The sequence below is a fragment of the Mustela nigripes genome, chromosome 3, assembly GCF_022355385.1.
Source record: "Mustela nigripes isolate SB6536 chromosome 3, MUSNIG.SB6536, whole genome shotgun sequence".
NCBI classification, from domain to species: domain Eukaryota; kingdom Metazoa; phylum Chordata; class Mammalia; order Carnivora; family Mustelidae; genus Mustela; species Mustela nigripes.
Genome location: NC_081559.1, coordinates 98,996,379 through 99,024,358, shown reverse-complemented (window position 1 = coordinate 99,024,358; position 27,980 = coordinate 98,996,379). Strand labels below are relative to the sequence as shown.

The window sequence follows — 27,980 nt, the reverse complement described above, 5'->3', positions numbered from 1 at the left end:
ACAGCCACTCTGGAAAACAACATGGAAGTTCTTCAAAAAATAAAAATAGAACTACCCTCTGATCCAAGAGCCACACTACTAGGTATTTACCCAAAGAACACAAAAATAGTCATTCAAATGCATCCCAATGTTTAAAGCAGCATTATATACAATAGTCAAATTATGGAAACAGTCCAAGTGTCCACTGGTTGATGAAAGGATGAAGAGGATGTGGTGTGTATATACAATGGAATATTATTCATTCATAAAAAAGAATGAAATCTTGCCATTTGCCACAACATGGGTGGAGCTAGAGTATTATGTTAAGTGAAATACGTCAGAGAAAAATACCACAGGACTTCACACATATGTGGAATTTAAGAAACAAAGCAAATGAGCAAAGGGGCGCGGGGAAAGGAGAGAAGGAAGCAACCCAAGAAACAGACTCAACTATAGAGAACAAACTGATGGTTACCAGAGGAAAGCTGTGTGGCATGATGGGTAAATAGGCAATAGGGATTAAGGAGTGCACTTGTTGTGACGAGCACTGGGTGTTGTATGGGAGTGTTGAATCACTCTACTGTACATCTGAAACTAATATATTATATGCTAATAGGAATTTAAATGAAATCTTTAAAAAAGTACTGAGTGGTCCAATCAACTATAATTAAAATAGTACGCTTTTAAAAAATAGTCCATTTTTAACTAGAGTGAAATAAGTCAGTCAGGGAAAAAAAAATTATATGATCTCCCTGATATGAAGAATTTGAGAGACAACATGGGGAGTTTGGGGGGTAGGGAAGGAAAAAATGAAACAAGATGGGATTGGGAGAGAGACAAGCCATAAGAGACTCTTATGTCTTAATCTCACAAAACAAACTGAGGGTTGCCAGGGGTGGGGAAGGGAGAGGATGGTGGGGTTATGGACATTAGAGAGGGTATGTGCTATGGTGAGTGCTATGAAGTGTATAAACCTGGTGATTCATAGACCTGTACCCCTGGGGCTAATAATACATTATATGTTAATAAAAAATAAAAAATTAAAATTAAAAAATTGTCCAGTTTTAAAGGTTGATATCCAGGATCTATAATGAACTCCTCAAACTCAATACACACGAAACAGGCAAACATATCAAAAAATGGGAAGAAGATATGAACAGACACTTCTCCAATCAAGACATACAAATGGCTATCAGACACATGAAAAAATGTTCATCATCACTAGCCCTCAGTGAGATTCAAATTAAAAGCACATTGAGATATCACCTTACACCAGTTAGAATGGCCAAAATTAACAAAACAGGAAAGAACATGTGTTGGAGAGAATGTGGAGAAAGGGGAACCCTCTTCCACTGTTGGTGGGAATGCAAGTTGGTGCAGCCTCTTTGGAGAACAGTGTGGAGATTCCTCAAGAAATTAAAAATAGAACTTCCCTATGACCCTGCAATTGCATTCCTGGGTATTTACCCCAAAGATACAGATGTAATGAAGAGAAGGGCCATCTGTACCCCAATGTTTACAGTAGCAATGGCCACGGTCGCCAAACTATGGAAAGAACCAAGATGCCCTTCAACGGATGAATGGATAAGGAAGATGTGATCAATATACACTATGGAGTATTATGCCTCCATCAGAAAGGATGAACACCCAACTTTTGTAGCAACATGGATGGGACTGGAAGAGATTATGCTAGGTGAAATAAGTCAAGCAGAGAGAGTCAATTATCATATGGTTTCACTTATTTGTGGGACATAACAAATATCATGGAGGACAAGGGGTGTTGGAGAAGGAGTTGGGGTAAATTGAAAGGGGAGGTGAATCATGAGAGACTATGGACTCTGAAAAACAATCTGAGAGGTTTGAAGTGGCGGGGGGGTGGGAGGTTGGGGTACCAGGTGATGGGTATTATAGAGGGCACGGATTGCATGGAGCACTGGGTGTGGTGCAAAAATAATGAATACTGTTTTTCTGAAAATAAATTAATTAAAAAATAAAATAAAATAAAATAAAAACGGTTAAAAAAAAACGTTCATTTTTAACATCCAGGAGATGATGGATTGAATTTGTATATTCTACGTAAACTTCCTAATTTTGCCACAAATTCTTTTTGACCAAGACACAAAAACTACTTTACTATACTGTTATATACAAAAAACAAATATAAACACACATATAACAACTGAACACTAACTAGATTCTAATGTCAAGATTTGTTGAAAACATTAAAATAGAATTGATGACTTAATGCCATTTAAAGACTTAAGACAGAATGGTGATTCCTCCATTTCTGAAAGATACAAAGCAATTAGACAAAGACCTGTCTGCTCTATTCTCAAAGAAATCCTTGATCTACATACTTTGCCTCTTTTCTGTTAGTCCATTCTAGTTCAAGCCCTGAATCTTCTCTCATTGGCAGAAATACCATTGCTGTAGCCTTTAACGTGATCTTATGATTCCTGCTTTAATATTTCTAGAATATATTCCTTACATAGCAGAGTGTTATTTAAAATGTGACTCAGAAGGGGTGCCTGAGTGGCTCAGTGGGTTAAGCCTCTGCCTTCAGCTTGGATCATGATCTCAGGGCCCTGGGATCGAGCCCCACATCAGGCTCTCTGCTCAGCGGGGAGCCTGCTTCCCTCTCTCTTTCTCTGCCTGCCTCTCTGCCTACTTGTGATCTCTTTCTGTCAAGTAAATAAATAAAATATTTTTTAAAAATAAAAATTAAAAAAATTAAAAGTGACTCAGATATCACCACTTTCTTTAAAGTGTGCCTATCGCTTATAAAACAAAATCAGCCTAGAAACCATGTTTTTTTTTTTTGTAATTATTCCAGTGGGTTCATCCAGCACCATTTTCTATATTCCCCATTACTTAAATAGAAAATAGATCTATACAGTTCCCACCTAAGGTTCTTTGTAACTCTTCTTCTTTGAGCCTGCAAAACTCTTCAACATGGTCTTGGAATGTTGCCTCCACAGTGCACCTTTCCTGGACACTTGATCCTTTTTGCTAATCTTCACTCCATGTCCCCCCCCCACCAAGGGCTTAATGCCAGTTGCAATTGCTTGTATTTGAACTTGAGTACTTCTTTTCAATTTGACAAGGCTGCCTTATTCAACATGTATCCCCAGAACCTGGATTCTTATCTGATACATAGGAGGGGCTCAATAATTTGTTGGCAAGTGAATTAATAAATTAAGACACAATGAGTCATTTTAACAATGATGAAGCAACATTATAAAAACAGAGAGCGAGAAAAATTCCTGTAAACTCTTAAGACAAGGAAGAATCTCAAATGTAGACTAGATTCTTTCAGACACATTCATCAAAGGATAAAAGAGAAGAAAGCAGAGTGGTAAGTAGCTTAGTATGTGCATGTGTGTGCATGTGTGTGTGTGTGTGTGTGTGTGTGCATGTGTGTGTATGTGTGTGTGTGTATAATGCAGACAAGGTTATTTCTCTTTGTTTACATAGGTAGCACTTCCAAAAGAACTGAAAATAATTGCATGGAAAGAATGATAACATAGGAGAGTCACCAAAAATCCAAAATATGCTAAAAACAAATATGGTGACTTCAGCCAAGCTAAGACAACTGAAATAATTTAAAGCACATTTTCCTTTTATTTTTTTTTCTTGTCCATTCAGTATCCAGTGCTTTTCCACTCAATGTCTACTGCTTTCTTACTGATTAGTTGATGGTAAAACACACACACACATATAAACATATATATTTAATTCAAGTATCTTTTGTAAAAGTTTTGTATAATAAATACATAAATACTTATAGAAACTTCTTATACAAAAATATTAAGGAATTTTAATTTATTTTGCATTTTCCTTAAAAGAGATTTTGAATGAAAGACTCACCTAGGTATATTAGAAGCAACATCAGACTAAGAGTCAAGGAATTTATATTCTAGGCTTAAGAATCTGCTAGAAGCATTGAGCAAGTCACTTTATTTCTCTGGGTCTCAGTTTCTTTTTATTGAAACTGAAGTGGAAGACAGGGAGAATGCTTTCTAGCTCTGTAATGGGCTGCCATTATCGCTTAATGTTTGCTGAATGCAGAATGCCCTACATTATGTTCCATAAACAAACCAAAATACTGATTTATTATATTCACAGTGTACTAGGAAAATACCTGTACACTTTACTATAAATGGTTACAAAGTTCTGCTAAATGCATAGTTCTCCATTAACAAAGCTGCACAGACCAACGTATTTGGAAACTCTGAAACTCAAAGAAAAAAAAAAAAAAAGAAGAAAGAAAAGGAAGAAAATCCCAGTATCATCAACTTGAAAGCCTTCAAAGGTCTCTTAAAGTGCATTATTCTTGCTCAAATTCCACCATGAATTAATAGAAGAATCTGGGTATTTCATTATTAATATTTTTTAAAATGTCTAATTGGCTTTTCATAACTGGGAGGTAGCCAAATATAAAATACTTCTGAAAGAAAATGAAAGGCAGAAATATTCATCAGATGGTCAAGGGCATATAACCAGAGCCTCAAACTACTCAAAACAGGCTGATTGGTCCTAGATACAATTCAGAGCATTGACCTCTCAGGAAGCTGCATTACAAAATAATTGTTATATAATTGCAATAAATCTGGTTTCCAGCTAGGTTCTCATCCTATCTGGCACACACCAAAATAATTTATACCCCCCAGCCCCAGGGATACTAATAAGAATCTTTAAAGAAGTAAATCTGGAATTGTAAAATTTCATTGCACATATTTAAGAGGATATATTGGATATAATTGAAACAAGCTCTTTTTCAAAGGGTTAAATAAGTGAGTTTAGTAAGAAGTGGTATTTTACTCTATACAAAGGAGACTTTTAGATATATTATTTAGGAAATTTCGGTTTCTGTCAAGAATAACATTTAAGAATCCTCATAACAAAAAAGCTATAGATATAGTTTTTTTTTAAATTTTTTTTAAAGATTTTATTTATTTATTTTATATAGAGAAATCACAAGTAGACAAAGAGGTAGGCAGAGAGAGAGAGAGACAGGGAAGCAGGCTCCCTGCTGAGCAAAGAGCCCGATGAGGGACTCGATCCCAGGACCCTGAGATCATGACCTGAGCCGAAGGCAGTGGCTTAACCCACTGAGCCACCCAGGCGCCCCTAGATATAGTTTTATTAGTAACAACACTACTGAGGACAAAAATGCTTTACCATCCAAGGTACTGGATCCCAGTGAGTAAGTGTGTTTGTAACACCTGTATCCTGGATCATTCACAGAGCTAATTAAGGGTGAAATAGACTATGTAGGGGTCTCTCTTAGTCTTTCTCACCTGTGTGGAACTGCATGAATAACTGTACGAATTTTAGAGTAATCATGTCATACTCACAAACATCTGGAGGTAAGAGTATCTGTTCTCACATTTTGAATTTGTTCTTGAGGAGACTTCCAGGGTGAGGACCAAAATTTTTCTTTCTAATTTTTCTGTTTTGACAACCGTCACTTTTAAAACCATGCAAGAATTCATTTTCACATTCATTCAACTTAAAGAAAATTTTAAACAAACTAAATATTCATAGCCGATTCAAAGTCCTCTTTCCTAAGTGAATATAAAAGAAATATTCCAATCTTTTCTGAAAAATGTTACATTATTTCTGTTCTATTGAATGTGCAGAGATGGTATGTATAAAGTTTGATACTTCTTTGAGGACTAAGAGATGGAAATTATCTAAACAGTCTAATTAAATATAATGATCTTTTTAAAAATGAATACTATGGGTGTAAAGGAATCTAAATATTTTCAATAAATATTTTTAATTTTAAAAAATGACAGAAGTATGAATGTATCCAATGGTAGGGAGAAGTTACAGGGTAGAAGAGAGGTATGCCCAGTCTGAAGACAAATAAATTCAATTATTTATAAACACGATACAAGTAATATATTGTTAAAGTAAAGAATTACACTGCCCGAAACACCAAGTAGTCATCAGTTTTATCTTCTAAGCTTAAAGAAAATCACTCATTTCTTGGTCAAAGGAGCTGGCAATAGCCAGTAAGTGATACCAACTTGCTTGAACAACAATAAAATGTCTCTATTAGAGGTATCCCCAGAAAACCTAAGAAAACTGGGGTCATACTTTTAGCTTGTACTCTGCACTAGCCAAAGAAAAATACTGAAGGGCATGTGATTATATTCATGCCTGCTGGTCTTCTTCCCAGATCTATCCATAAAAAGAAGAAACGTGTCTCAAGAAAAAGAAGCTGAAAGCTTCAGATTAAAATCTGTGACAAAAAGAACCATTGTTTTGATCTCACCTTGAAAAAACTACCTTTGAATCATCTCATGGTTTCCTTGGTATCCCTGCCTTGAACTGGATTTTGTAAATTTGGCACTACTAACACTTTCAGCTAGGTCACTTTGTTGTTGTGGTAAGGAGCTCTCTTGACCATTGGGAGTGCCATGACACACTCCCCACCTCCAGCGCTAACTACCAACAGTGTCTCCAGAGTTGCCAATTAACTCCTGATGGCAAAATACCCGGGTCTGGGAACCATGGGTCTAAAGAAACAGTACTGTGTACACAGCAACTGTGTAAGTGTGTAGTTCCTGTGACTTCATTGGCCAATCAGTATTGTTACCCTATTGATATCATTCACTATGAGGATACCAACATATACATACTGTCAAAGCCATATCTTAAAAAACAAACAAACAAGCAAATACTCCACGATTATAGCCAACATGTAAAGCCAGATGGCCAGTCAGAACTTCCTAATAACATTTCTGTAGTTCAATTTTTTTCTGAGTTTTTTATGTAAATTCCAATTAGTTAACATACAGTGTAATATTTTCACTGTTTTATCTATAGTTTCAGGTATAGAATTTAGTGATTCATCTTATATACAATACCGAGGGCTCATCAAAAATGCCTTCCTTATCTTTATTTCAAATTTTAAGACATGAAGTTGTGGGTGACTCTATCTAATAGGTATTTCTTGGTACTATAGAAATTTTTTTCCATAGGGCATTGATTTCCTTAAACATGAATCAGAAAATAAGTTCCTTGATATCCTGATGGTAAAATAGAGTTGGATCTATTCCCTCCACCCCCACATACCCAGTAGCAGAACAAATTAAAAAATAAACAAATAAAAATATAATGATGGCATGCAAGCCAACAGATGCTATCTCTAGGTCTAAGTCAATAAATACTCTGTAGTTCTAATCAAACTTACTATCTTGGAATGTCCTATAAAAAGATAGCTAGGCCCCCAAAATGTGTAGCTAACATTTTCCCTGGAATTATTCTACTGCCAAATATGAATCTCTTCCCTCTGTTTTGGGCTATATTTATAGCATGTTTTTAAAAGCTTGCAAGATATTCAGAATCAAAAAGACATGAGACTCTTATCCATCAGTCACCCATTTCCATATAAGTGCATTAGACACCCCTTTTCCAATTCCTTTCTTATTTCCAAAAGTGATTTGATAGAACTGTTTATGGCTGCTGGTGTTTTCTGCTAGGACCACTGGTGATATCCAATTTACTGACAGTAAAAGGAGTACATACAACTATTACTTATGAAACATTTCCTCATTATGTCACTGTGAATGAGGTTTCGTTTGAAATAGTTCTGGCTTTAAGAGATAACATTTTCAAACACTTAAAAATGATTAAGAGCAGTTTTGGGGCTAAAGCACTTCTTTTGCATAACTCTTCTTCAAAAAGTTATATACCCTTTAATTTCCTCCTTCATTAGAAATCCACCTATCTGGAATCCAAAAGAAGCCTTAGGACAATTATTTCAGGAAAATGATTTACTTTTGTTTTAGTTTTGACAGCCATGTCCAACATTACTATTTCTCATAGAGTCTGCTAAACATGATTACATAGCTAAAATTACCCACTATTCATATTTAAAATGTTTTTAAAAGGGGAAATGACAATGTGGTGTTATCTTATTTTTTAAAATAAACTGTCGCATCTTAGAAAAATATGACCTATCAAATAATAGGCTATTATGGTATCACATTTCTATCAATAATTTGTTTATTTTCTTAATTGACTTGGCACTTTTATTACAAAGCTTTCATAGTGATCTTAGTCAATTAATTATGATTCTAATTAAAATACTGATAATTGCTCAATGAAAAACCTGAAGTACGAATAAAATTCTTATGCTCCAGTAAAAGATTTTTACTTACAGAATGGCCTTCAAGAGAAAATAAATCCAAACTTTAGCCTAGCATGAGCTTTGAAAACACAACTACGTTTAATAATTCTGTCTTGGAGTGGGGAGGAAATTATTAAATGAGTTCTCTTGAAGAGATGTGGAATCATGGTATTTGCATTTTTCATTTTTTACAGTTTTGAGTTAGCTGGTTGCAAATATATGCCACACTCCAATCCCTTATCCGTGCACTGCACCCGCCCCACCCCCCGCCACTGAATTCTGACACCGCTAGGACTTATAGATTGCTTAATTATCTGTGTTGTGAGATAAATGTCTTTAGGGAACCTACGAATCTTAAAAGATCAGTAAATTAGAATATTTGCTAAATATGACTCTGTGGTAATTAAGAGTCATTGCCTACATAGAAGAGAGTAGAAACAGACCTCAAAAGGATTTAAAAAGATTAAGCACACATGCACAAAGATAAAATGGTATTAATCAGCACATGGAGAAACTACAATGAGGTGAGCTGGGGCTGGTGTGAGGGGCCAACGAAAGAACTGGGATCATGGAGTAAAGCCACAAGATTTTATCTGTTTTTGTTTATTTTTTGATGTATCATAGAGGCTAAAAAGTAAGGACCAAATGTTGAAAAAAAATACATAATCTGTGACCACAGCGAAGACCTCGTTCACCTGAATAAAAGTAATGATCAGTAAGGATTAATCTCATAACTGAATAATCATATACTGAGTGTCTACCCCTAACTTAAATGCTTGGCCATTGAAGGACCATACTCCGCCTCAAAAATGATACTTTATGATTAAAAATAAAAGAAATGGATTTAGTTTATTCCCCCAAACTATTTTTATTGAAAATCAATCATACTGACTTTAATCAGCAAATCTTGAGCGTATCTTCTCCTCATTACCAATCCCTGCTCTCTGCCTTCTGTCCTTCCGCTGAGGGCTTTTTTTCCCGTTGATTTCACCATACTGTGATGATTCCTTAGCTTTTTCTCTAGTACCCTGAGGACCATCCAATTAAGATATAACAGACTCTGCTCTACACTATTTATTAAACTTTTTCATTAGGGTTAGTATTATTTGCCCCAAGGAAATCCATATTTTTAGAAAGCGAGCAATATGGCTTCTATACTCTCAGCATTTTATGAGGGCTATAAAGGGTTGCATTCAGAGTAGCTGTTTCTCTAATATCTGTGAATTAACCAATTAGTTTAAAAACAAAAATGCCCTTATCTTGTTCGATGTTGCTTTAATTACTAAAATACATTAACTGTTTGGTTTAATTTAGCCTAACAGATGTGTAACTATATAAGCACTTCCTGATTTCAATTACTATATTTTCTTAATATGTAAAAACACTAAACAACAGAAGTTTCCAGTCCATCTCTTCCACCTGGCCATCCTATAAAAAACATGAAGTCTACATGACTCTTCCAAATGTACAAGTAGAGATAAGTATAAAAAAAAAAAAAAGGAGCTGATGATTCGCTCACGATTTAATTTGCATGGAAAATCCTCTGAGGCCTTGAAGAATGTTTTCTCTGTATCCTATGAAGTCATTTAATAGGCAATGTACTGAACCTTTGGTTATATAAAACTGTCAGCGAATAACTGCACACTATTTTTCAGTGATGTTTGATAGCTAAATTTTGAATATCTGCAAAAGTTAATTCATTAACACTCACTCTGTAGGCAATCATAGGTAGATCCAACTTTAACAAGACTGAGTTTACAAGAAAGACACAATTCATATTCTTTTGTAAGAGCACAATAAATGCCTTTCTTTTAACACTGTCAGGTTAACCAGTGGTTCTGAAGAAGTCAAACGGAAATGATAGAAGCCTAAATCATAAAACACATCAACCCAGCAGAAAGCCAGTTTTAGAAAGTCTGCCTTCTGCTTGATCCAGAAAACTACAACAAAATTAGAAGTCAGAGAAAATGAAAAGTGAAGTGGGAGTGGGAGAAAAGGTTGTGATAACCTGTGTTAGATTTGTTTTTTTAAATCTTGACATTCATGTGAGTGATCTTACATAGGAAATATTGGAAGAAATATTCTTGGGAAATTTTATTCTTGGAAACATTTACTCTTTGACTAAAAAGGGGAGATATGAAGATAAATGGGGAGAAATGAAGCAGATGGTCACATGGGCATTTCCTTTTAATAGATGTACTGATTCTCATGATATGCCAAGCTCTAACTTTTTATCTGAAATGTTTTGCAGGTGCTGGAGCTAAAGAAGGATAAAGTTATGTGCACCTTGAGAGCATTCTAAACAATACTGAGATGCATAAAGTAATTAATTTTTCATTACTTACAAAAGTTGTGTTTTCCAATAATAATGTGGTGGCATTTGTTTCTATATTCAGCTTAATGACATGTCCATTCTCGCTTTTATACACCACATCTGTATCTGCAACAAAAAAGATATTAACAATTGACAAACACATTGACTAGGTAATATAATAAACTGTAGAGGAGAAAATGTACATAATAAGCAGACACTTTAGAACAATCACTGTTACCCTTTAATAACCTGAGCAAATTTTTGTGCTTGGCTCACATTAATCTTCTTTAACGATCAGGAAGCCTGGCTAAGCACATGGTCTATTGTGCGGTGAAAACAGAGTTAATGAAAGAGGCCATACAGGTTTCTGGCTTAACAACTGAAAATTAATTAAAATATGGAAAATGTGCTGCCCATTCTGAGACGGAAACAAGGGAGGAAGAAGCGCCTCTAGGTTCCAAGGCACTGTTACTGATTCATGATCCCGTTAAACTGACAAGGGCTGCCAGTTCACCTGGACTCCACACAATTTTAAGCTACTCCTACAGGACCACCCTCATGCAGACATTTCCCGCTTCCCGTTTTATCATCCCTCGATTCCTCCCCACCCTTTCTCATTAGGTTTGGGAATTTTGTCCCGGACAGTTTTATCTGGCTTATGTGACCACAGATCAAAATCTTTGACTGTTAGCATGCCACTGTATCATCTTTGCCAACTTTAGGAAAACAACTTTGTCTTCGTTTTGTTTATTTTTTGATGTCTTCATTTTACATAATTGCATGGTTTCTGGACAGTTGTTAATTTTATATATATTTTAGTTCCATTCAGCCACATTTGTCAGTAAATTAAATCATTTTAAGAATACCTCACGGATGCCTGGGTAGCTCAGTTGGTCAAGTATCTGACTTCAACTCAGGTCATGATCTCAGGGTCCCAGGATCCAGCCCTGCATAAGGTTCCCTGTTCAGCAGGGGAGCCTGCTTCTCTCCCTCCCTGTGCTCCTCCCCATTCATGCTCACTCTGTCTCTTTCTCTCAAATAAATAAATAAAATCTTTTAAAAGAAGAAGAAGAATTCCTCACACTTAAAGTATCAACATAAGGGAAAACTCCCAGAGAGGATACTCAGGAGTTAAATATAAATATATATTCATTTTCACAGCATCTAACTTAGAGAAAATTATCAACAAGTTAAATATTCATAGTAGATTCAATGTTCTTTTTCCTAAATGAATATAAAAGAAATATCCCAATCTTTGCTGAAAGCATGCTACCTTATTTCTACTCCCCTGAATGTGCATAGGTGGTATGTGTAAAATTTGATACTTCTTTGAGGACTGAGAGTTGGAAATCATCTAAATAATCTAATTAAATATAATTATCCTTTTCAAAATGAATAATATGGGTATAAAAGGATCTAAATATTTTCAGGCTGGATAATAACAAAATGAAAGAAATATGAATGCATCCAGTGATAGGGAGTAGCAACCGTTTTTGGCCCAAAGAGAGGTATGCCCAGTCTGAAGACAAATAAATTCAATTATTTATTAACAATGATATAAATAATGTAATGCCAATGTAATAATGCCAATGTAAAGAATTACAGTGGCTGGAACACTAGGTAGTTATCAGTTTTTATCTGCTAACTTAAAAAAAAATCACTCGCTTCATCAAAGGAGTTGATCAATATATAATATATATTACATAATACATATATGTATATTACACATATATGTATGTATATGTATAATTCCATACATATAACATGTAACAAACAATATATTATATATTAGACATACATGTATGTGTATATGTTCGTGTGTTAAAGGGAAGATCCCCAAATAAAAGTAGACTTGACATTTTTTTTAAATGATATTATTCTTTCCAGTTTTACTCAATTCCAAACTTTTACACGATATTGCACCTTGCTAATGCTCTGCCTATTCTTAGAAGAAAGGTGATTTTTATTGATTTGACAGAGAGAGAAAGAGCAAAAGAGGGAACACAAGCAGGGGGAGCTGGGAGAGGAAGAAGTAGGCCTCCTGCTGAGCAGGGAGTCCAATGTGGGGCTTGATCCCCATCCTGAGCTGAAGGCAGACACTTAACGACTGAGCCACACAGGTGCCCCAGAAGAAAGACAATATTAAAATGGTTTGGGTCCACTAAGATACAATTTCTCAGAACCAAATGTCTTCACTTGCGTAATAGTGAATAAGTACTGCATGGTGGGTTATGAAGATTTTATGGAAATGTCTGACACTTCACAAAAAACAAGATTTTCTGAATTGTTCTCTAGTTATTTCAATATTACAAAAAGCTATCCCTAGAAATTATATGAAGAGAAGTGATCGATACTAGTGAAAATTATTTGTTTTTCTTTTTTCATTCCTGTTTCATTTAAGAAGACTGGGCATCTAATATGACTCTCCTGTTGAAGTTAAGGATGGCACAGGAAGCCAGTAGTTTTTGAGCTCAATGGGGACAATGACATGTTGGATCAGGAAAAACAAAAGGTGTTTTAAGAAAGGAGAAAAAGAGACAAGGGAAGAATTTCAGGTTACCATCTGAAGCAGACTGTTTGGACAGAAAGATAGTCGTATGTGATATTTAAAATAAGGCCTTGTATTACCTTCTGAACTTTCATCAGCTATAAATAAACTGGGTTCTACTATCATTAATTTTACCTGTTGTCTATTCTAGTGATGTAGAACAGCTCCACATAAACAATAAATATTTACTTCAATTTATATACCTTTCCTCTCCTTTCTTTTCTATCCTGCATTTATGATCATAGCTCAACAGCAACACTGGTCACTTGTGTTATTCATTTGGTTTTGCCAACTAATTCTGGTCTTCTGTCTTCCTGATCTCAATTAATGCTCCTTGAACAGAGAGTCCAACCTCAATCAACACTTCTGTTATTTTTCTTGATATTCTCAATTCAGGACCACGTCGTGATATTGATGGAAACTTCCATCATTGATTAGCAAGAAGAGCCAAAGAGCATGTCTTAACAAGTCATCCTTATAATATTTTCACTATAAATTAAGATATAAAGGGCTTTCCCCCTTCTACTGCACAGTGAAAATAAATAAAGCTAAAGGCCATCAATGAGTGGTTCTTTGCCTAGAGGACAAGCATGGTGCAAAATTCTAACCAGGGATTGGGGACGGGCACCTAGCTGGCTCAATCAAAGGGTTAAAGCCTCTGACTTCGGCTCAGGTCATGATCTCAGGGTCCTGAGACAGAGCCCCGCATTGGGCCCTCTGCTCAGCAGGGAGTCTAACCCCCCCCCCCACTCTCTGCCTGCCTCTCTGCCACCTTGTGATCCCTGTCTGTCAAAAAAATAAATAAACCATAAAAAAAAAACAAATTCTAAACAGGGATGAAGTCTGTGAGCTTAGGGAAGATGACCTCAGAGAGCATCTGTAGTATGAATCATGGTTCATCTTCAATGGAAGGGATGGTAACCTTTGGCCCCCCAGTCTCACAGCAAGAGAAAATCCTAAGTCAGTGAGGATTGTATCAGATGTAGAAAAAGGAAAACTATTTTTTTTTCCCCTTAGAACCAAAGTAAAAGGAAGTGAAGCTTGTTTGAGAAGATAAAAACTAAATTTAATATTTTAAAAGAACATTTTGCTGAATAATTATTTCGACTTGGAAAAATCTATTCAGATTTGATACTTATAAGTACCTTTAGATCTGCACACTTTCAAATTTTCCTATTAGACTATGTTGAATTAGAAGGAGAAACTTTTTTCAAATCAAGTGTAATTCCCTAGTTTAAAATTTAATACAGATTTCTGCTTGAATTATTTTAAAAGCCTCTAATATCTGCCTTTATTAATTCTGTTTAATTTTTTTTCCTGGTCTTTAAAATGTGGTCTTCTGGGTCTCATATTTATCTTACTTTACTGTTTGATTTATGCTCACTAGTGGAAACTCCCATTTCGATACTCCTGTTATTACATTAATAAATTGCTTTCTGGAACTACACTTCAAAATTGTCATGTCATATTTTGCTTAATATTAGGTAATGAAATATGAGTGAACAACAGCAATGAGTAAAGTGCATTAACACAGGAAGATTAAGGTAGGTGTTACTTGAAATATTCTTAAAATACAGTATTATGCATGTCTACACAGTGCTTTGATTAAATAATCTTTCTTCCTTTTCAGCTCATTGGAAGTTAAGAGTCAATTATCCCGAACACATATTTGATTCAGTCAGTTTTTTAAAATGAGAAGGTGTGACAAGAATCACCATCTAGCCTCTCAACCCTGAGCTCCGAGATATATTTTTAGTGTCTGTCTCCTTAGATGATCATTATTACTGTCATTTCTGTCTATCCCCTTTTCCTTAATGTGTCTAAAGAAAGGAAAAACACAGAAGTATATTTTAGGTTAAGATCATTCAGGTAAATGTAACCCTTTATTTTCTATCTCTTCCATACAAAGCAGGTAGTAAAGAACTTCACAGAACAGTTCAGTTTTTGCTAATGAAATCGAGAACGAAGGCCTCTATGTCCACCCCATATGTCCAGGACTAAGAACATAGATGATTATTTTGAGTTACTACATGTTCTTGCCCACGAAAATAAGTGTAAAAGTATCCAAACAATTTTTTTCAGGAACTAAATGAAAACTAATTTATCTGAATAAGAAGCTCTTGAAATGGAGCAAATTTCTTATTTATCAAACACCTGTTTATTTAATACTAACCTCAAGATGCTTGTGTCTCTGTCCACCAATCCTAAGCTACTACATCATGAAATATGCCCAACTCTAAGCTGGTTCTCACATTAAAAGACCTGTCTTAACCACTCAGGCCCAGATTCCCTAGCCCTACACTTACGTCCCCACATCCAACCAACCAGAACCAAAAGGTAATAAACTCAACTCTGGTTAATAGGTTATACTTAAGGTTAACTAACAGCAGGCAAAATTCACCTTCCATGCACATCAGTGTAATTGATGAAGTTTTAGAATGTAAGTGAGGTTCCGTGGGGTGAGTTCCAGAGCCGATGACCAAGAAAGAATTCTTGAGACATCTTTGGTGCAAAATGGTGGTTTATTAAATCACAGGGACAGGACCTGTGGGCAGGAAGAGCTGCTGCCCCAGGGTTGTGACAGGTGGCAGGTATGTACCATGGAATTGGGGGGAGGTAAGGAAAAGGGAGGTTTCAGTAGAACTTTCATATGCTAAACAGGACCTACAAAGATACCAGACCAGAGGCCTTGCCATTGCCAAGGTCTTTTTGCCCTATAGCAAGGTATTAACATGAAGATGGGTGGGAGATCCCTAAAGAATGTCACATATGTCCCACCCAGGAGTGGGGGTGAGGGAAGGTTGGAAGGTGTCAGCTTTTGCTTTGTCCTCAGCCAGCCTTCTGTTCCCACATCATAATGGTACTTTGTTTTCCTGCTGATACTATGATTGATAATCTAAGTATGCATTTAATTTTGACATGATAATTTGGTTTGAATACTTCCAAAACAAAATCTATCATCTATCTGCAAAGAGAGTTTTCAAGGATTGGCAGAAAAAGCATGGCAAATCAGTTATTTGGGAAATATTAATTCAACTATGGCCTTTATTTTTTTTATCTGTTTTTTATATCTAAAATAAAAACTCCATAGCATCCAATATATTTTTAATTCCCAAACAATAAACTGAAAAATAAAAAAGTAAAAACAGTTAAGTAAAATAACAAAGTGATTATCACAGGAAAAAACCTTAAATACTTTTTGAAAGAATTCATTAAATATCAAGTTAAGATTTAATCACTAGTGAACTATAACAAGGGCAAGTCTGGAATAGTGAGCTAATTATCTTTGAAACACAGCAGGCCCCTCATTCACTTCTGCTGAAACACTGCTCACAACTATGCAAAACTAACCTCACATTTTAAAGAGCCCTAAGCTCTGCGTATTTACCTGTGAAAAGCAAGGACATCAGAAATGGCATTACTGTCCTGTCTACCTCAAAATATCACCCTATACATCTTTTTTCTCCAGACTTCTAGAATGAGGCAATCTTTCTCCTTTACAAAGCAAAAAGCTGTTTTGCAGCCAAATTGCTATGCTCTGAACTCTTAAATTTTGTTTCTGGTTTGATTTCTGGTACTTCTTGCCAGTTACTTGTGCTTTTCACCTTCCATGTCTATATGTTTACTTTCTGTATTAATAATAATAATATAATGAGATGCTGACGCTGATGGTAATACCTCCATTCAGGTCTTTTGCTCTCCCCCAGGTTTTTTGTTTCCTTTCAGAGTAAGCCTCAATAAACCTTCTACCCAAGATTTCCATGCCCATCTGTGTGTCTTAATGCTCTTCACCATATTGATGAGGGAGCAGGAGGCTGGCTGAGGACAGAGCAAAAGCTGGCACCTTGCACCACCCCCTCTCCACCTGCTCCCCTCCGTAATATGTGTAGCATTCCTCAGGCACCCCTGACTGCCATAAAACGATAAATAGTTAACGTGCAGAGATCACAATCCTGCAGAACAGGAATCTCCCTTGCTCTACAGATGTCCTAGAGATCTAAACAGGGAGGTTACCTTATCAATAGCACAAATTTCCAGAGGCAAATAACTCTCAGTTCCTGAAGCCCTAATGTCTCCCTCCCCACCATAAACTGGAGGAGGTTGAGCTAGAAGGGAATGTAAATAATAGCAGGATCATAACATCCCACCAAGAATCTCCCAACTATCTTAATGTTAATGGCTGACCTAAAGATGACATTGATCAAGCCACAAGGGCAAGGCCTCCTCCTGGCACCTTGAAGGCCCTCTTTAACATATGAAAACTCCATTGAAACCTCCCTTCCCCTCCCCTTCCCCCAACTGCAAGGTACATAACCTGCCATCCCTCACATCCAGGAGCAGCAGCTCTTCCTGCCCACGGGTCCTATCCCTGTGCTTTAATAAACCACCATTTTGCACCAAAGATGTCTCAAGAATTCTTTCTTGGTCATCGGCTCCGGACCTCAGCCCACTGAACCTCACCTAGGTTCTAGAACTTCATCAGTATCACCCTGCAGTGAGCTGCTGTCCTGACTCTGCTAAACTTGAAAACTTCCAACCTTTACCACAGACCTGCAGCAGCCAAGTCCAATGTGCTCTTCCTCCAAGCTCACTCCCTACCTTGCTAGATGAGCCGTTGTGTGATAATGATGATGAACACAAGGATTTCAAAATCGACTTTCTTGACTCTGAACCATTGCTTTGTTCTAGAATTACTTCCTCAAAAATGTCTGTACGTCCTAACCTGCTCCTTGCCCACTGGAAACATCCTTCCAAGCTCAACTCTGAGCTTTATTTACTTCCTTTTTAATTTCTATTGTCTGAGTCATCCTTTCGACTCATACCTTCCTGATGAAGTTCGAGAACCTAGGTGAGGTTCCGTGGGCTGAGGTCTGGAGCCAATGACCAAGAAAGAATTCTTGAGACATCTTTGGTGCAAAACGGTGGTTTATTAAAGCACAGGGACAGGACCCGTGGGGAGAAAGAGCTGCTGCCCTGGGTTGTGAGGGATGGCAGGTTATGTACCCTGTGGTTGGAGGAAGGTGAGGGAAAAGGGGGGTTTCAATAGAGCTTTCATATGCTAAAGAGGGCCTACAAGGTGCCTGGATACCAGAGGTCTTGTGGCTTGATCATTGTTGTCTTTTGGCAAGCCATTAACATCATGATAGTTGGGAGATAACCGGTGGAATGTCACAATCCTGTTATCAAGGGTCTTTGTTAGTGAGAGTAAGGTATAAAAGAAACTTAACCTTATTTACCTTTCTTTCTACCTCAGCCTTCTTCAGTTTTATGGAGGGGAGGAGGGTGTTAGGGCTTGAGGAACTGAGTTATTTGCCTCTGGAAATTGTGCTATTGTTAAGATAGCTTCTTTGTTGTAAATCTCTAGGACAGTTGTAAAGCAAGGGAGACTCCTGTTTTGCAGGATTGTGATCTCTGCAAGTTAACTCTTTGTTTCTCATTTATTGCAGTCAGGGGTGCCTGAGGACTGTCACATATATTACCCAGGGGAGGGGAGCGGGTGGAGAGGGGGTGCAAGGTGCCATCTTTTGCTTTGTCCTCAGTCAAACTCCTGCTCCTTCATCACCTTCCTATATTGATTCTTAAAACTTTTAACTCAGGTTCTGACCCCACCAGATGCTAGTTTTGTATTTTCAGTTCTATGCTAGATCATACAGATGTCTTGCAGGTATGTAAAAGTCAGTAGGCTAAAACTACTCTCCTTATATTCATGGCTATACCCTCCCTAAAAGTCCATAATATATTATCTCTTCACCTCCTATATTAATATTGTTCTTTACATTTCACTGGGAAGATTGTTGTAGTTCTCTACATGCTCTGTAAGCCTCCAGTTTATTCCAATCACACAGCCTAACACATTCTAAACAACAAAGTGTTTTTGTCATATGTACCAGAAAGACTCACGGCTTGCTACTAATAAAGTGTAAAATGAAAGACTGGCACTCAGGTTGCTCACTACCTTTCGACATATATTCCCACGGTCATTATCACCTGATGCCCTATAAAATAGTCCAGATCACCTATTACTTACAATGGTTCACATTTACAATCACTCTCACTCTATTTTGTTTAAGATACCCACTACCCAGTTCCTGCCCCAATTCTATGTCTTTTCCCAAGTACCATTAAGTACCCAACACTTCTAAGGTCCTCGCTCAATCTCTTTTCTGAACTTGTATGTTAGTCATTTAATATTTAATCATACACTTCATTAAAAAATTACTATCTATTTTTATTTAGTTTCGATATGTCGTGTTGGGTCTTCAAGTACTTTATAAACCCAAGGAAAGGCCTATTTCATGTTGAGACCTGGAACTATTCCCACCCACACATCTTACTATCTATATTAACATGAGTTTACCATTCAACTGTCTGCACTAATATGACTCTAATATTTCAGGAAATTCTTGCCAGGAAGATGAGGTTGTAAATAACTTCATCTCCCCAACTCCCCTACAGAACTTTCTGATCACTCACTTACTTGAAAAATAGACTATTCAACTAGTGCCCACTAAAGTAAATATCTTTCTCACAACAATACATACCTCCACCAAATGAATGTTACTATCTCCCAAACTCTCACCTCCTTGAATTCATCAGTCTTAAACTCTTAACACTAACTCACCCAGTTCCAATTGACACTGCTAATGAGAGACCTGTCAAACTAGATACCCAAAACATCATACACACTCTCCTTGGTTCCTTCCTTTCCATATGCTGATTACTGCTCTGTCAAGACCTTCATCTCCTAGACCATTGTGAGCAACAGCCTCAGTTGTTACTTTGATGTATTTCTTGGGAGGGTTGGGGGTGGAACCAGCATTCAGCTCTTTGAAACTTCTATATTCTATAATATGTATATGTATAACACGTATAGTATATATCCCACTGAAGGATCCCAAGAAATATTTTTTTCTCTGCCACAAGATTAAATCTTTTAACTTTCATATTCCTCCTTTTTTCCATTGTTACAACTTTATTTAGAAATATATCTAGCACCACTGACAAAGACTCCCTCCTTGACCAAAATTCAATAAGACTCCTCAGAATGCTCTTCTTGACTAGTCCTTAAGCTTGGCCTGCCTTTAGCATGAATCCTGCTAAGTTAGGTTGGTTAGAATACCCCTACCATTGATGTCTGATCAAACTCCTCACCCCCAGCTGTGACATCTAAGTACTTGGCCTTGCATTTAATGAGAATCCTGTCAGGCCAGTATAGGAAGAATCCACTACCCTCAGTATGTCTCCCAGTAATTTTCCCCTCCTGCCACCTCTGCTCTTTGGCGATAAATCTTCAGTTTCTTGTGGTATTCAGAGTTCAATTCAGTCTCTCCCCCATCACCATAGTCTTAACTCTATTATAACAGTCATAAATAAAGTCCTCTTTACTATTTTAGCAAGTGTCAGAATAATTTTTCTTTTAACACTACTTTGGAAATCTAAATTTAGGTAACCTACTTTAATAATATTCTGGTATTAAATTTAAGTTATATATTATGTATTATAAATTAATATAAATTATTAATATTAATATTAACAATAATTTAATTTATAATGTATATCAAATTTTATATAATAATATATACATATCAATAAACTATGTATATACAGTTGATAAGTGAACAAGGGTTTGAACTGCACAGGTCCACTTATTTCCAGATATTTTTCAATAAATACGGTAAAGTACCATAAACATTTTCTCTTACGATGTTCTTAAAAACATTTTGTTTTCTTTAGCTTACTTTATTTTAAGAATACAGCATATATTGAGGTGTCTGGGTGCTCAGTGGGTTAAAGCCTCTGCCTTCGGCTCAGGTCATGATCCCAGGGTCCTAGGATCTAGCCCTGCACTGGGTTCTCTGCTCAGCAGGGAGCCTGCTTCCTCCTCTCTCTCTCTCTGCCTGCTTTTCTGCCTACTTGTGATCTCTGTCTGTCAAATAAATGAAATCTTAAAAAAAAAAAGAATACAGTATATAATGCATGTAAAATACAAAAGAAGTGTCAATTAACTATGTTATTATTACATCTTTCAGTCAATTTAAGGCTACTAGGATTTAAGTTTTTAGAGAGTCAAATGTTATATACACATTTTTGACTATGGAGTGTCAGCACATCTAACCTATAGGTTGTTCAAGGAGATATACACACATACACACACACACACACACACACACATACACACACACACACAGAATTAGTTTAGTATGCTACAGCAGTGGTCCACAAACTCTTGCTGTGGTTAGGGGTCAAACCCAGGCCCTCCAAATTTGGCCCACAACCACATTTAGGTATTTATTCATTTATCTTTGTCTATGGATGCTTTCATACTGTAACTGTAGATGGGAAAAGCTGCAACAGACCCAATGGTTCACAAAGCCTGAAATATTTACTCTCTGGTCCCTTAAAGATAAAATTTGCTGACCTCTAGACTATTAATTGTTTGCCTTATTCATAGGACATACTTTTTATTTCCTGTATTTATAAAAGTTGATTTAGATATTGATCATTGCAATGTCACTAGAAGAACATTCTTTGGATCCTCCAAATATCCATATATTCTAAAGAGTTTTGTTTTGTTTTATTTTTTTTTCTAACCTGGCATTAGACATATACTTGGCTTAAAATGGTTTGAATTCTTTGTAAATAGGATTAAGTTAGGTGTACAAAATAAATGCATTTTCCTAAAAAGTAACCAGAAAAAAGGCCATCTTCATTTAAAAGTCTTCATAATTGTAAGTAATCATCATTAATTCATATGGAAGTGTCAATCCAATGAATGGCACTTCCTGTAATAAAGAGCCCTTTCCAGACTCAATAATGGAGCAGTTGATGGCCACTCAGCTAAATGATGTCTTTCTGATTTGTAGCTAAAATGTGAATAGCAACAATTTTCTGATGATCATTTCATTCTTTAGATTATTTGCAAAAAAAAAAAAAAAAAACCCACACACACAAGAGGAAAATAGAACACCTCTCTCTAGAATTTCAAATATTTCTTGTCACCAGAAGGTTTGTTTGCATAACAGTAGCATAAGTACCAAGTTGTAACTGGTTCTCAACTTTCTTCAGTTAAAACCTATAAGAGTCTACCAAAAGCCTTCTTAACTTCAGACTCCTATAATCAATGATCTGCTTGAGTGGTCCACTCTACTGAAGCCAGAAGGCAAAAGAAAGACATACACAGATTCAAACCTTCTCTTCACTGAGTATCTCATGTAAAGTGAACATAAAAGTTGATGTGCTCCATGATAGTAAAGGTCTAAAATTCTACTGCAGTTGATGTGGGAAACAAAAGCAGAAGAGAAATTATTAAATTTTCAAACTACCTACAGCCCACTGACAAGTCCTTGAAATGGGCAGAATGACATTCCTCTAGGCACTCAGCTGCCTTGATGTTAATATCTGGCTAAGGGCAAAAGGCAATCTTAGCCCAATCCTACAATCCTGTAAGGCTACTTTCACATGTAAAAATTCCTTCAGAAATTTCCTTTATCTGTAACCCTCCAAGATACATGTTGGGAATTATCTATCCTCCACGTGTATGGCCCCTGATATATATCCGAAGGGTCTCATGACTCAGGTTTTATTAGAGGGTAATAAATGACCTTTTCCCAATAACAGCTAGCCCCTTCAATGTCCTGGAAACCTTGTTTCCAAAATTCCTTAGAGATTTACACTATTCATAACTCCCTCCCAACTTGGAAGTACATAATGACCCAGATGCAGCTCTTTCTGCCCACAGGTCCTTTCCCTGCCCTTTAATAAGACCACATTTTTGCACCAAAAATGTCTCCAGAATTCTTTCTTGGCCATCATCTTTGGACCCTAATGTCTTTCCTACATCACAAAGACACTTGAAGAGAACAGAGATTATTTCAAAGTAATCTCTAAACTGTAAAATACGAGAAAAAACATGCGGTTAAGCAAATATATAAAGCAATTCTCTGTCCTTTGTTTTTGTTTGAGTCAGTCACTGTATGCCAACATTTTTTCTCATTCTGAAGATTAAACTAGGGTGATCTCAGCCTCCAACCTTTGGAGGATGGGCAGGTAGCCACCAATCCGGAAAAAATGTAAGTTTTCTTTTTTCAGGGTTCTATTCCTGTAAGACACCCCTCTGTATATCAAAATACCATCTGGCCTTCACCACTGCTGTCTTGGTGGTGATTTGTCTGTTGCCCTGAGGAATAAACTCTTTTTGTCTTTGATGTAAGGGCCTCATGTTTTACATACACATTAATTTGCAAATAGGGCAAAAGCTCAGATTCTTGTTCTCACTCAAAAGCTCTCCTCCCTCAATTCTAAACACCCCCCAATCGTCTCTCAAGGTTTTAATTTTAATTTCTACATCTAATAAAATAGCTTCAAACTGCACAGTGAAATTTTATTAATGTAGTCATAAATCAAATAATCTTTCATCAAACTTATAAATTAAAAACTCAAAATTAACTTTAATTTTACACATCCAATTTGTGCTTTCATACTGTGACAGTGACTGCCATTTAACGCTCTAAATTACACTATGTATATATGTATCTGTGCAGACTTCACCACACAGCACTTAGCTATTTTGAATCCCCTTTGGATGCTTTCTAGCCAGTCCATGCGCTTAAGTCCATTTCTGTTAACTACTGACATTTTCCCAATCACAAACATGTTTACTCTCTAATCTTTGATAAAGTTATGACCTGCTTCTCGAGATGTAATGCTCTGCCATGGTTCTTTCAGTTGAATGGACATACGAATTCATTATTTTTGCCTATTTAGTGCCAGCTCATCTTAGACAGCTTTTGTTATCCCATGGAAATGTTTTTCTAGTCATATTTAACATCAGCACATTTAAGATGACAAAAGAAAAAGATTTATGGTGATTTCACTTATATGGGGAACCTAGAAAACAAAAAAAATGAATAAACAAACAAACAAAAAGCAGAATTAGACTTGTAAATGCACAGAACAAACCAATGGTTGCCAGTGGGGAGACGTTTGGGGGATGGGCAAAATGGGTAAAGGGACAGGGAGGTACAGGTTTCCAGTTACAAAATGGATAAGCCACAGGAATAAAGGTACAGTATAAGCAACACAACCAATGATGTTGGAATAGTGTTGGATGGTGGCAGATGGTAGCTACCCATGTGGTGAGCGTAGCATAAGGTGTAGAGAAGTTGAATCACTATGTTGCACACCTGAAACTAACGTAACATTGTAGGTCAACTCTACTCAAATTTAAAAAAAAAAAAAAAGGAAAGAAAAAGACATGAGGTCAAAGACAGTAACTTTCTGCATCTTTCTGATTGTGCAGTAATATATATGTATCATTGAAAATTTGTAGAATGCAAACATATCAGGGAAAAATAACTGCGAAAATGTTAATGCATTTCTTTATAAAACATGCAGTTGAGATCTCAATGTGTATCACAGTTTGCGTCCTTTTTCTCTTAAAATTGAAGATTAGGCATTATATCCCACTATTAAAATCTCCCCATTAGCTACTTCAAATGCCAAACACTTTTCAGCCCAAATGATACTTTAGAAAGACAAATAAATTGAAACATGATAATTGGTAATAAAGAAGAGGCAAAGTGGCAATATTTAGAATGGAGAAAAAAGGAAATGTAGATAAGGTAGCCCTGAACAGTTTCACAAAGGAGCTCTGAGGAATTTTGTTGTCTGGCAAACTAATTCACACATCTGAACAACAGATGCTATGACTCTTCAAATCCATAATGGCATACCTTTATCAATTTCTGCATTTTTCAATTAAATCTCTAGAGACTAAAATTGATCACTGCTCTCCAAGAAGAATATAATTGAAACATAAGGTAAGACTTCATTAAATAGAAAATTGACTTAGTTGAAAAAGATAGAAGTATTGCATCGATTTAAACAAAAACAACACTGAAAGAAGTGACAAAAGAAATAATTAAAAATTCACATACTGAAAGACAACCAGAACCTAGAACTGAATAACAGAAATGTTAAATATATTAAAATGCATATGACAATTAGCAACATCAGAAAAACTATAATTAGTCCTGTGGCTAAATTTACTGGAAATGAGGCAGTAACTTTGGGCAGCAGGTTTCTGTTTTTGAGTTTGGATGAAATCACTTCTCAAGCATTTTTAGGCCTTTTTTTTTTTTTTTTTCCCCTTTAACAGTGTTGAAATTCATGAGAAAAACTCAGTTCATTAAAGAAAGATGCTCATTAAGTCCACGTTGTAAAATGGTTTTAATCATGTTTTGTCATACACCAAGGATGTAACTTATCCAACTCTAAACAGCTATTATACAAATTGATGTTCTCAGGAGAAAACTGATCAGATAAGAATACTCAGATAAGTCACTGTTATTATTTTCTATTTCAGGTTAGGAGGTGGGAGACAAGTAAAGGAATATTTTTTTTAAGATTTTATTTATTTATTTGACAGAGATCACAAGTAGGCAGAAAGGCAGTCAGAGAGCGGGGCGGGAAGCAGGCTCTGCGCTGAGCAGAGAGTCCGATGCGGGGCTCGATCTCAGGACCCTAGGATCATGACCTGAGCTGAAGGCAGAGGCTTTACCCACTGAGCCACCCAGGTGCCCTGTAAAGGGCTATTTTTGTTTCCAGTATCAAAGCCTCAACCTAAATGGACATTAAAAAAGAAAAAAAAAAAAAGGACTGCATTGTCTATCTGACTTGAAGTATGACTTGTTGCAGAAGCTCAAATGATGTCATCAAGGCATGGACACTATCTTACCGGAATTTCTTTCTGATGGCTCATGCAGATAGGCTTTCTCTTCACAATCAAGAGATGGTTATACAACCTGGAAAGCTTACAGCCTCTTACTTTCCAGCCCGACTGGAAAAATCAAAGTTCTTTTTTTCCAGGATTCTCAATTAGAGATTCATTGCTCTCACTGGTCCTGTTTGGGCCAGGGAGACATTCTTGCCTTGGATGGTAAGAATCTGCAACGCACCAACAAGGCACAAGACTAAATCCCATGTCCACTCATGCCAAAGGTTGAGTGTTGATTTTTAAGAAAAAAAAAAATTTTGTGGATGTCAGAAAAGGGTCAAGTTTGGCAAAGTGATATGGATAACAGATCTATTACACACTGTATATTGTTGTAAATGACTGATTTCACATATGACGGATGTTGTTTCAAACAAAAACAATGCTTCTCCAAACCTACCATAAATTGGTGTTTTATTATATAGGAAAGTGAAGTAGAATTGATTGTGAGAATGAGTGAGATGAGGTCAGGGAGGTATTTGGCAGCAGCAGAACGGGTCGTAATAACTGTCAAAATTCTGAGAAAAAATTCAAGTTTGCTTGGGGTCCTGCCATGTTCCCAAATCATGCTTCTCCTAGAGGAAAATGATTTTGCCTGAAATCATAGGACTTTTGTGGCTCACTGGGGAAGCTTTCCAGGAGGAATGTGTGCTTTTGCCAGGATGTATAGTCAGAGATTTTGTTCTGCTGAGAAGAGGGGAATCATGCTGGCAGCAGATCAGTCTGAGACTGCTGAGGGGATACAGAGATGCACATCCTGGAAGAATTACAAATTTCCCTCAAAGTTTCAAGTCTCCTGTTGAGTTGTTAAGAGTTATCAGATTTGCCAAGGAACAGACTGAATTTACAAATGAGTCTTGCCAATAAGGATAAACTCTAAACATACACTTTAAATTGAATCACTTAGTGTTACAACACCAACACCGTATGTATTTTATTACCGTGTTTATTTCCCTCAAACCACCCACACCAAACTCTCCTATTATGAACCAAACTCCCTTACTAAACATCATAGACAAGTTCAAAGTCCATCCCTCCACCATGAATCTTTTCCAATCAATGTGATTTATATACATATATATGTCTATAAACCTGTGTATATATGTATGCATGTATGTATAAGACATATATACATATATAAACCCAAACATGTTTGTATGTACATGTATGTACAAATATCACACATGGGTATATTTTATATAAGTAAAAATATATATAGTCAATACATTAGTCATTCAGATATAGATTACCTAATTAGTTTATCAGTAATTTTTATACATTGTTTCTATAAAAGAATCTCTAGAATAAATAAATAATTGGCTCCAAACTATTTTGAAGAGCTAGGAGGAACCAAGGAGGTCATCTTGCCCAATCCTTTCATTTTATCAATGAAAAATGAAAGCAACAGAAAACTTTTTTTTTTTTTAAATACAACACACATTTATTATCTCACAATTTCTATGGGTTATGGTCCAGAAATGCTTAGGCAACAGTAACATATCAGCTAGGAAGGAAAAGCTACAGTAAACTTAGGGTGAACACAATGAGGAATAAGTAACTAAACCTAAAACTCCTAAAACTCCTTGTGATTCCAAGTCCAGTCCAATTTCTGCAACACTGGCTATCTCTTAACTAATGACATACTGCTTCCTTTAGCTGGTCCTCTAATTTGTATATTCTATTCTTTCCTCTTTTCACTTAGCTTTAAGTTTCAAGAACCTTCTTTATGAAGGTAAGAGAGATACCGCTGAGTCATAACTAAGTGATGGGTAAGCGATACTTGTTGTAAGTTGTAGTTGTAAGTGTCTCCCTCTTGTTTCCAAGATGGGTTCAGTTGACCCACAGCAGACTGCTGAGGGAGGCACAAGGGTAAGGCTCTCAATCTGTTTCTTGGGACAACATACCGAGGATAGAATTACTAAGAAGATGTGAAGTATGCAGGTGCTTTGAGACTTCTGGACAAGTAGTCGCAACACTTTATCTTCTAACTCTGATGCACTGGACGGTTCCCACTCCCCATCTTACGAAAACTGCTCTGGGTTTTTCTTAAATTCCCCATTCTTGCTGTCCCTCCAACTATGATTTTTTAATACTCACCATATTTAATTCAAGCCACCTGTTTGCACAGATGGCAGCTTGCTCACTTTTATGCAAGAGCTAAAGATCTAGACCCAACAAAACATGAGTTAAACTGTCACCTTGCTTTGTTTCTCCAAGTTTAAAG

General features: G+C 36.4%; 1 protein-coding gene across 2 annotated transcripts in view; it reads right to left on the bottom strand.

Annotated features, from left to right (window-relative positions):
• The window catches only part of DPP10 (dipeptidyl peptidase like 10), a 599,077-nt gene that overhangs the window by 320,933 nt on the left and 250,164 nt on the right, over positions 1-27,980 (bottom strand). For both annotated transcript variants that reach the window (XM_059394419.1, XM_059394420.1), the window contains exon 4: positions 10,468-10,562. In XM_059394419.1, coding sequence (XP_059250402.1) covers positions 10,468-10,562 — 95 coding nt within the window. The remainder of the gene's footprint in view (positions 1-10,467; positions 10,563-27,980) is intronic.